The sequence below is a fragment of the Acomys russatus genome, chromosome 6, assembly GCF_903995435.1.
Source record: "Acomys russatus chromosome 6, mAcoRus1.1, whole genome shotgun sequence".
NCBI classification, from domain to species: domain Eukaryota; kingdom Metazoa; phylum Chordata; class Mammalia; order Rodentia; family Muridae; genus Acomys; species Acomys russatus.
In genome coordinates this window covers 37,819,046-37,830,376 of record NC_067142.1, presented here as the reverse complement: position 1 = coordinate 37,830,376, position 11,331 = coordinate 37,819,046, and the positions used below count along the sequence as shown (strand labels likewise).

Here is an 11,331-nt window from a genome sequence, read left to right as displayed (position 1 = left end):
GATTATCTAGCCTACCTTAAAACAATGAGTTTCTGTTCACTGTTGAGAAGGTTTTAGACAAGCCATGTGGCTGAAGATCAAATTTGCAAGGCAAATGACCTCTGTCCAAAATATTGTTGCCACCCTTTAAAGGGTACACTAAAGTCAAACTTAAAATAAAAGAATGAAAATATTAGAGGTACTGGTATTTTTAGAATGTAAAGAAAAGATACATTTAAGGGATGCCAGGCACTGCGCAGGAGTCTAGGGAGCTTAACATATTCTTCATTCAAGCACTGGCCAAAGGGGCATGTCCTTGACCTGTATGGCCGGAGAAGTGAAAATGGCGCAATAGCGTATGGTTATAGGAGCTAAATAGAGCTTGGATTCAGCAAGTGTCAGAGGGAGAAGTAGAGGGTGTCTTAATGAATTGTTCTGAAGGTTCGCACAAATCTATCATATCTGGGTGTCTGCGTCAGGCCTGTGTGAACGCTATGATCTGGTAACTTGACATTTATTTAAATTTCAACTTTACGTGTTGCAGAATTCTGAAGTCCCTGTTGAGTCAGACGATGGATGAACAATCACAAGGAATGCAAGGGCCACCTGTTCCTCAGTTCCAGCCACAGGTAATTTAATTAAGCAGGGATAAGTGGATCTCTCTGTTAAATGAGTGTGAGTAAATTTGCATCCAAAATAAAAGAGCCGCAAAGTGTTCATTTTGAATTTCCAAGTTGTAGTCAAAATGACTGGCTTCTCAGTGCTTCTAATGTTTAGTTTTCATATAAAACATGACAAGAGGCCAGCTCTGGCTAATGATTTCATCTCAGTGACTTTGGCTTTGAGAGTTACTGCTAGTCTTAGGTGGGTGAGGGGAAGACTGGTTTGGGAGTGTCTCTGCATTTTGTACCCACTTCTACTTTGACTGGCTGCTCTTGACTTCCATAACTGTCTCTCTGTCTGGTTGGAAATGTTATTGCTGATTTCTTGGAATGTAAAATGAAGTAGAAAGGGTATTTTGGTAAAACAATGTGTACATATTACTGAAATTCAACTTAGAGTTTCCCCAAATTCGTTGTTAAGGCATCTCACAAAGCCTCGTGTGCTAGTGCACACGCCCCACTCTGGGAAGCGATGCCCCACTCTGGGAAGCGGCACCTCACTGCTACTGTCTTTCACACAGGCTGCTTCTCAGCCTGTTATTTGAGAGGTCTTCTACAACAGGCCCCACTTACCCTCTGCTGGTCTTACCTTAGTTTTGCTCAGAGGTTATTCTCAGTGTTGAGGACTCGCTAGGAGTTCTTTTAACTGAAATCTGTAGTGCAGTGGATGTGTGGCAGTGTCCCCCCAGACTTCCCTGTGCTGTGTCCACCGACTCACGAAGCAAGGATGTGAGGTGCCCACATTGCTCTCCAAATTTGCTTAATCTCTATGGTTTCCAGTTGTTTGAATGCACCTGTTGACTTCTTCCAGAAGCACTGCTCAGGAACTCGGCCGGTGGAAAACTGCCTTTTCTGCTTCTGTGAAGTCATTTGCTTTCTACTCTCCTGCTCTCTAGTTTAAAAAATCTGGCACACCCTTCCAGGATCCTTCCAGGACCATCTAAAGAGCCAGCACTGCCATAGGGCCTGCCCAGTCTTCTTGTCCTCCACTGGAAACTTGATGGTTTTTCTAAAATTCTCTTCTGGTGTTTCCGAATCTTTGTTATCTTTGTTTCGTTTCCTTATATGGTCATTTACCTTATTAAGCTAAAATCTTGTGGGAAAGGATACAGTACTTTGGACACATGATGCGGGCCTCAGTTAGATACAGAATAGAGACCGATCAGTATATCCTTAAAATGACTGTGTTTAAATTAGTTCTCAATATACTTTTATATTGTGTGGCTTTGTCCTGTGTACTTGAACTTTCTGTATTGAGAAAAGCCATTTAGAGGCAGGACACATTTGCTTTCAGGCTTGGCTTTATCAGGCATATCTGCAGCTTTGTAATGGTCTTCAGTTACAGGGCCAAGATTGTTGTGAGCAAATGGTATTAGATACACCTAGCTCAATGCTGTCTTGTACCGTTGGCATTGACTTTGAGATACCACTGTTTTATATCGCACCATTCCTAGCAAAGACAATAAAAGAACACCTCTAAAAATTAGGTAGTTCATGTTGTGATTTTGAAGTTCACAGTTCTGACTGGTCCCATGCTTCAAAGAAAAAAAAGTCACTTTTTTCCCCCTTTGCCTCCCACTGACTCACCACCAAGAAAGGTCGGGGTGGCAGTAGGAGGCAGAAATGAAAGTAATTGTTTTCTTATGAGATACTAGGCTGCCACACAGTCTAAATTTCAAAATCATAGAGCTGGTTCTGCATTTTCTTTCACACTGTTCCTTTACTTTCTGCCTCCTGCTGCTGCTCCTGTGCGGGTGGAACGCTTTCCCTGTTGGAAATAGCCAAGTGTCATCCCAGGCTCTGGCTGGGATGAGGCTTCCCCTTTTCCTCCTCTCTGCCTTCAGACGGGATGGTGTGAGACAGTGAAAGGAAGAGCACCTGACAAGAGCTTATAGGCGGTATCGCTTATTAAGTCTTTGAGAAATGTTCCTGCTCTCCTTAGCATTTTAAAAGACAAGGAAGGACAGCCTGGGCTCAGGGTTGACACCCTTCCTTTGTTTTCTTCCAGGCCATTGGCCTGAATAACGGGGTGATATGGCAACATATGGTTAGCCTGGTGACTCCTTCACTTTTGTAATGCTAATGGAAGCCTGGATGTAAACAGCAGCCTAAAGGAGCAGGCCTTTTAAGTGTCAGACACCAATTCCGACGGAGTGATGAGCAGTGTGTATTCTTAGCATGGCTCCCCTTTTCTCTGTTTGAGATGAGCCTGTAAACCCATGCGTAGCATGTTACGCAGCCTGTTATGGAGTACAGTATGAATCCCTTTGTGTTTAAGTTTTAGAATATGGAATTTATGTATTTTTATTTTTATTTTTTCTCCATTACTGCTGTGCTCGTAAAGTTAAAGCAAATTTTTCATTAGCGTTCCTGGTCTTCCTCCCTTGATAGTGCCCACTACTGTCTAGAGAGCAGCGACTGCACTTTTGATTAGATTCTTCTGTAGGTCATTGTTCACAGACCTTCTCTACAACAGTAGATTTCCCTTTTCCTCCTTTAATTCAGATGGTATAAAAGGTGGGCACCAAAAAAAAAAAAAAAAAATCAAAATACTACCGGAAGACTAATATTAAACAATGGAATTTTACATTTCAATAAAGGTTTATGAAGGTCTGTTACTGGTTTTGTTTTTTAGTTTTTAAATGAGGAGGCTTATGTTGCATATCTACTTTTTAATTCTAAAATTGATTCTGGAACAACAAATCAGAGTGCAATTCCAAGAACTTCTAAGAAGATTCATTTTAGTAATGATCAGAGCGTCAGGACTTCTGAGGGTTTCTGCTTTTTCTAAAAATTGAAATACTGTAATCTCGGGGCTGTTTGGGAAAGGGAACACACACCAGAGGTACATGTGGAGAACTGTCTGTACTTTTACAGTTTGCAGAGTGTGTGGACACTGTTTTAGTCCGAGTCTTAGGAGTCTTAGCCACAAGGTGTGCCAGCCATTCCTTTAAATTCCCAGGCAGGCCAACTAGAAACCACTTAGATTTTCAAATGTGTAAAGGCAGCAGGACAGCTGAGGCCAAGCACAGCACTAGAGTACAGAAAGTGCTGACTGTGAGCAGGAGGAAGGTAGCGCCCTGGTGGCTCACAGTGTGACTAAGGGTTTGGTCATAGTCAATATATTGCCTTCTTCTCTCTCCGTTTATCTGCCGGAGTTATTTTCTGAGCAGCAAGGCTTATTTTGTTTGCTCTAATGAATTCATGTTGTGAAGGTGTTGTTATTTGGCACTGAATAGAGCATATACTTTGCAAAGTTTTTATATTAATTTAGGTGGTGTGGTCTCCTCGTAAGCATTTACTTGCTTGTTTTTTGAGACAGGGTCTCTCTGTGTATCTTTGGCTATCGTGGACTCACTATGTAGACCAGGCCAGCCTTGAACTCATAGCGATCCGCCTGCCTCTGCCTCCCCAGTGCTGGGATTAAAGGTGTGCGCCACCACGCCCAGCTTGCCACTGCAGTTTTGAGGAAAGCCAGTCTACCCCTAATTGAGTGTCATGGTCTGACCCTCCAGTAAAGCCCGAGGCTTCTCGGCAGTCACATTCTTAGTCTGGAAGCTTCCCACGGTCTCCGCAAGCTCTCCTGCTTGCTTGCTCTGCTTTCCTCCAAGGCTAACTGTTTCATCCCCTGATCTCACTCTCAGCTGACACGTTCTGAAAATCACACATTTCATAGCTGGAATCAGTGCTCAGGTAGTCTGTAACCATTATGGGATGGACCTATCCTCCCATCCTCATCTATCAAAATTCTCAATAGAGCCAGATCCTATACTATCCCCTACTCAGTTTCAGCTTTTCTAGAAAGGGGTGTTCATAGTCAATCGTTTATAATCATTTCTTCTTTTTCATAAATTTACTCCATGTAAGCTCCCCTCCCCCCTTACCCTCTGAGCTACTGAGGGCTTGTCGTACCAACCGCATTGGAAGATCATTAGCCATAATCTATTCCTTGAAGCTCTTTCTTCTCTTGGTTTCTATATATCTCTTTTCTCTCTTGTTTTACTGGCCTCCCTTTGCCCTGTGTCTCCTCACCTCCAAAGCATCTTAATTGTAGCTTCCTCTAAGTCTTAGTTCTTAACATCTTTTCTCTGCCCATTTGCATTCCTTATCCAGGCAGTATTCCATCTTAAATCTCATGCATGTGGCTCTCAGAGTCATCTCAACCTGGAATGCTGCTCCTCCCAAACTCATATGCTCAATAGCCTTCCCAATGTGGGATTGTCCGTCGTAACGATGGTGATGGTGATCTCAAGCTGACCTCTAAGCATTTGCCTCCTCCCTAGGCTACAGCTCATCTTCTTAATCCCAGCTATTGGCCAGTTCATCCTTGTTGCACTGAGGCTGGACCATGCCTGGCTTCCCTCTTCTCTCCTTATGGTTGATTTATCAGGCACCAATAACTCGATATTTAAAACATTCTGGGAGGTTACTTAACTCTTCCATTCCCTCCACCAGACCAGAGGCTTCTCTTGCATTGTAGATAATTTAGCAGACAATAAAAAGATCATTCTGAGAAAACTAATAGGCTTGTTAAACACACACACACATATTTTATATAGTACTTGTCTCCTTATCTCTTAAACTCCGCCCACATACGAGAGATTGAATCAAGGGCCGTGCACATGCTAGGCAAACACTGTATTAGTGTTACAGGTCCAGCCATTTATGAATTTTTTATTCAGAGACAGGCATTCACTAAATGGCCCGGGCTGGCCTTCACCTCACTCTATAGTGCAGGCATGACTTGAATTTGAAAAATCTCCTACCTCGGCCTGCCACATAGCTGGAATTACAGGCTTGGTAAGGCCTGGATTGTTCTCATTTATATATCGTATTTTATATTAATGAATGACAAGTGATAGGTAACCAACAAGTGCTTGCTGAGTGGGTAAGTATCTCTAATGGAAAGTTTTATTTTAACCTCTTCAGTTCAGATGGATCCGTGGGTCTCAGTTGCGTAGAATTCCTTTATGCAGTTACATAATACTGAGAAGGCTGTCAAATGAGAAATTATTTCAACATATTTAAAATGTGATTGAGCTTCCCTTGCTTTTAGAGTGATAACTCATGTTTGCAGACTTAGGAGTGAGCATTCCTATTTCAAAGGACATGCTTTGGGACATGTGGAGGACTTTTAGAGGCTGAGATTCTCTTGTCAGCTCTCTGGAGTTTGAAGTCATTCCAAATGATGTGGGTAAGGGTAAGGCCAGAAGTCATCAGAGTGGCTTTCCAGTTGAGTTCAGACCTGAGTTCAGAAGCATAATTATAGGAATCACAGCAATGAAATCTCAGTAGTTTTTAGGATGACTTTGATAATTGAGAATAGCCCAGAATTCTATAGAGCTATGTATTTCTTTTGTCAATAAAGATATTTTTCCCAACAAAGTAAGATGCAGTTTTAGTTAAGACAGACAATTTTCATGTGGTTTACTAATTAGCTCCTGTTGCAATGCTCAAGCTAGATTTTCAGATTTCTCTTCAGTAGTTGAAGCTTCTCTAGAGTAGGACCAATCAATCCCCCTGTGGTCGAAATTCCAAAGAGCAACATTCAATGTATAGATTGGTTTGTTGGATGTCAGTAGCATGGGACTTGGTGGTGCACGTGTATATAATCACAAGAGGCCACAGCAGGAGGATTGAGAGGTCCAGGCCAGCTTAAGCTACAGGTGAACTTAAGGTCAACCGGAGCTGTAGAGAAGAAATCCCTTTTCAAACAGTCAGTGATTAAAGGTCCTGAGGTTGATCTCTCTGCATTCAGTTTTCTTGTCAGTAAATTACAATAGTTTTTAACTCCATAGAAATAGCATGCAGCTTTCTTTTTGGATATTGTTCAGCAATAGTTAACCTTTGTTATAGATTGGTGTTGATGACCACAGTGACAGCATGCTGTCAATAATTGTCTTCTTGGGGCTGGAGAGATGGCTCTAAAATTACTTGCTGCTCCTGCAGAGGACTCACTTCAGTTCTCACCACCCACATGGTGGCTTACAGCTATCTGTAGTGCCAGTTCCAGGAAATACAGTGCCGTCTTCTGGCCTCCATAGGCACCAGACGCCCACACAGTGCACATACATGCCTGCAGGCAAGACACAACTCATACATGTAACATAAATAAAAATACATCTTTAAAAACTTGTCCCCTTGCTATGTAGCTGAGGCTGATCATCTTGCTTCCAATGTCCACAGGACTGTCCACATGCTGGAATTACAGGCATGCGCCACCACACATGATGCCAGCAACTGTCTAGGCCCACATACTTCTGTCATTTGTTTGTTTGTTTTGCTGTATTAAATAAACCTTTTCCTTTATTGGGTTTTTATTACCTATCTTCTGTATGAACTGTTTCTCCTCTAGCCTATCTTTGCTCAGTAAATGAGATTACGGTTCATATTGTGCATAAGCCGGAAGTCAGTTGTGCTCAGAGTCTGTCAGTCCTCCAGTGCAGATCTCTTGGTTCCTCCTGATTCTACCTTCTCTTCATGTTGTGGAAACTTCTGAGCCTAGTCCATGCCTTCCTGGCCATACTACACTCATCCCCTTCCAAGGTCCTTTCCCACTCAGCATCCTGAAGTGTCTGCACAGTGTGTCCCAGGACACAGCATAGTGCTCCCATGATTAAAGCCCAAATCCCCATTCTTGTCAGACAGAACTCAAAGGGATTTCATCAGTGCTTATCTTTTTAACCTCCTTTCTTAACAGTCCTCCATGTTGATCTTACTGCAGCCTTGGTATACTGTTTGCTGTTTCTTGAACACAACAGACTTATTTTTTTTTTTTGTTTTCCAGTGCTAAGGATCAAACCCTGGTACATGGTAAGCCAGTTCTCTGTCACCGACTTCTACCTCTACATTCCTCTTTGTCTTTTCATCTCAGTGTCAATGTTTTATGCTCATCATTGTATAATCTAAAGTAATCATGATTCAGCTTCAACCACACGAACCTAGGTTATTTCCCTGCACAGTGTGTAAATATACAGAACGAATATCAAATACCATGTATGTGTTGCCTTTTTACTGTCATAGCATTACATGGTTCTTTATTATTTAACAGCCGGTATTAATATTTGTGGGATAGATGAGCAATTTTAAAGACAATCTGTTTTGCTCTGACTTTGCTTGTGTTACAGGCTTTTCTTCTATGTTCTGCTTTGTGAAATGTAGCTGGTAAAGCAGGGGACATAAGGATGCCTCTAACTTTAATTATCTTGTTCATGATCATGTAAGAGAGATGAAGTATTTTTCATTCAATCATGTAATTATTATAGTGGGCCAGATAACTAATGATGATCATATACTACAAATACCAGGTCTCACTATTGCATTGTATGTGGGGTGTCTTTGTCACTCATTTCCCTGTTCTGTGGTGAAGTTCCTCCTTTAAATTACAAAATCTACTGAGTGAGTAATGGCATATTTCTAAAAACTGGTGTTAAGTCTACTATAGACTTAAGGGATGGTTTGCTTTTGAAATAAAGGCATTTTAGGGAAATACTTTTGCAAATGAGAAGAAACACAAATAGTTAGGCATTGATGATATGCATGGCATTTTGTTTTTCTCTTCTGGTTTCTAGGAGGTCTGTAGGAAATAACATATAGTAGGGTTATATTAGGTATGTCAGGAACGGTGTCTGACTTGTGTATTTTGAAGTGTGCTTCAAAAACACAGGAGATGACAGTATAGATACACTGCAAAGTAAAATTGATCAACTTTCAGTATTTTGCTAGTTTTCAGTTTACTCTTAAACTGAAAGCATTAATATAAACTCATTGCTTTAAGCAAGTAGTAAAGCAAAAGTCTATAAGAGGTATTTGCAGTAATGATAAAACCTTATTAATGGTGTTAAATATTGCAATTAGTCCTGGCTTGCATGGCAGATCATTGCTAATACCTCAAGGACTATCAGGACATAATTTCCTCTCTGGGGAGTTTATTGAGTCCATGCTGTGGCTCTTCTAATTTCTCCATAGAGAATTATTATTAAACTCTTTCCCTGAGTCATCTATTGCTCAGTACATGTCCTTGCTTTCAAATTTTAAAGCAAATTAGAGAAATTAATTTAATCCTAGGAAATTATTAATTATTTAAATAAGAGCCAGTGTCTTACAGAATACATTTCATTTTAAAAGTGAAAAGTATTCATGTGAAGGAAACACAGCTTAAAGTAGAGAAGATCATCATAATTACTGTAGTTAACAGATGATTACATGGGTACTTCAGTGAGACATGCCTCAACAAGAGCTCAGGACATTTAACATAGTAAAAGCTTCATTCACTTAAGAGCATAATTTCTTAGTTGCCATATATCATTTTCAATATGAGTGTCTGAGATCTAAGAATTCTTTCAGAGGATAGTCTCTGAGTAAACACACACACTCTCTCACACACATAGAGACTAAAATTAATAATTTGTAATAAAAATAATACTCTTAAGTGCTTCCAAAATCAGGTTTTATATTACCCTTTAAGTAAGGAGTTATGGAAGTTGGTTAGAAATAAAATAATATTGAAAACACCTTATATAGACATGTATTTGATCCTTGATAGTTATATTTTAGCTTTTCTTCCAAAAATGAATGTCTGAAAATACTATCTGGGACATGAAGTCTGTATAGTTTTAGAAGACCCTATGCACTGAGCGTGTGACACCTGTGTCATTTGTCGTGGAGAGCATGCAGTGTTATACTGGGTTCATGGGTCATGACCAGCACTCTGTTGTTAACCCTGTGATTTTGAACTGTCTTCACAATATTCCAACCATATAACCTAAGTGCTACCAAAGATTTTATACATTTTTATGTATTAAAAGTTTCACCACAACAAGTGTTAAAAGGAGTTTGGGGAGAGCGACTACAGTTGCATGTGCTGTGTTGGCCGGTTCCATTCATTAGGACCGGGGACATGGTATCGAGTTCCTCAACTGTAAGGCCTAGCAAGGGTCTGGGAGGTGCTGGGAGCACGGCTTGAGTGTGCCACCTGCACGTGTGCAGCACAGGATCAGATTGAGACCACTGTGGTCCAGCGAAAGAAGGGCAGAGCAGAGAGTCCAGGGGGAGGCTAAAGAGCTGGGCTGTCTTGGCAGCTGCAGAGTTGAAGGAACATCTCTCTTGGGGGAGGGAGATTCCTGCTTTTCTTCTAGGTGCTTCCTGTTTACTGGCTCACCCACATGAAGTTCTTTGTGGCAGACTCTCCCCTGTTTGACAAGAAACAGAAAACAGATCTGGATGGCTTGCTTAGTTTCTTTTCTGGTGCAGTGATTAAAAATACTCTGACAAAAGCAACTTAAGGGACCGAGGGACTGTTTAATTCACAGCTCCAGGTTCCAGCCCATTACGGCAGGAACTTGAAGGAGATTGTTCCATGGTATCCAGAGTCAAGAACAGACAAGTTGTGTCACTGATCTCCCATTCACCTTCTTGTTCCTTCCAGGGCCCAGCCCATGAAATGGTGCACCACAGTGGGACTTCCCACCTCAGTTAATCCGCCTACAGTTAAGTCCTCATAGATAGGCCACCACCACCCCCTCAGCACAGCGTAGTCTAGACTCCTCGAGATACCCTTCCGAGATGATTCCAGACCCTGCAAGTTAACAGTTGAAATGAGCACTGGCTGGGCTCAGAATGAAACTGGAAGCTAGGAGCATCCTAGCTTAGGCCCTGCTGACCAACCCTAGAACCCTAGTTCTCTGAAAACACAGAGGACTCTCGTGGCTGACCAGGCTTTCCAGCAAGGTTGATTTGAAGTGTGGTGTTCAGTGTTTTTCTCATCACCCCAAGAAGGACCACAATTTATTACTAAAGTCTTCGTCAATAGATAGAATGAAAGGAGATTTTTTTTTGAACTCTCAGCTGTTGGCGGGCTGTGAAACGCAGAGGCTTGCACGTCTGGTATTCTTTCCATTATGTGGCCCTGCTGTCTGTGCTAGGCGGTACTTAGAACCATCTTAAATGACTGCCGTGCACTGTATGCTTCATGCCTTACATTCGCTCAGAATTTTCCAGTACCTTCTCTTAGTAAATGTTTGTCTTTTTCCTGGCCTCCAGTTGTAAACTGAGAACTTGGTCTTTGCTTTTGAAAAATCAGTGTATAGTTGGAGAGCCACATGTATGCAGATAAATAATTGAAAGTCAGTATGATCTAGAACAGTGGTTCTCAACCTTCCTAATGCCACAGCCCTTCAATACAGTTCCTTATGTCCTGGTTGCTTCATCATAAAGTTATGTTGTTGCTATTTCATAACTGTACTTTGCTACTGTTATGAACTGTGATGTAAATGTTAGATATGCCACCCCCAAAAGGGTTGTTGCCCACAGGTTGAGAGCCACTGATCTAGAACCTAGCTAACATAGGGCGTAAGTTTGGACAGCTCTTTCTGGAACTGCACGCCCACTGTCCGGACAGCTGGCTGCCTCAGTGGCTTGGAGACACGGAAGCAGGTCCCAGGAAATAAAGCTGCTTAAAAGAGCTGATGATAGTTATCTTACAGAGGCTAATGATGGGATTAAGTTGCTGAGACAGCTGTGGTTTGCCACGTGTGAAGAAGTTACTCAGAAGGCTAGTGCAGCACCATGGGGAGACCAGAGCTTATGGTGCCTCTGGTGGGTGGGGCCCACGGCCAGGAGACACAGGCCACCTTAAAAGGCCTCTCCCATGTAAGGTATCCATCGCTAAGGTTCTTAGTGATAGAAACAA

At 41.8% G+C, this 11,331-nt stretch overlaps 1 protein-coding gene across 2 annotated transcripts in view; it reads left to right on the top strand.

Annotated features, from left to right (window-relative positions):
- The first annotated feature begins 532 nt into the window (after positions 1-532).
- The window catches only part of Nek7 (NIMA related kinase 7), a 67,129-nt gene continuing 56,330 nt past the window's right edge, over positions 533-11,331 (top strand). Inside the window, exon 1 of one of the 2 annotated variants that reach the window (XM_051147513.1) lies at positions 533-608. In XM_051147513.1, the coding sequence (XP_051003470.1) occupies positions 552-608 (57 nt within the window). In that variant the 5' untranslated portion in view covers positions 533-551. The remainder of the gene's footprint in view (positions 609-11,331) is intronic. The other variant, XM_051147512.1, reaches the window with a different exon arrangement.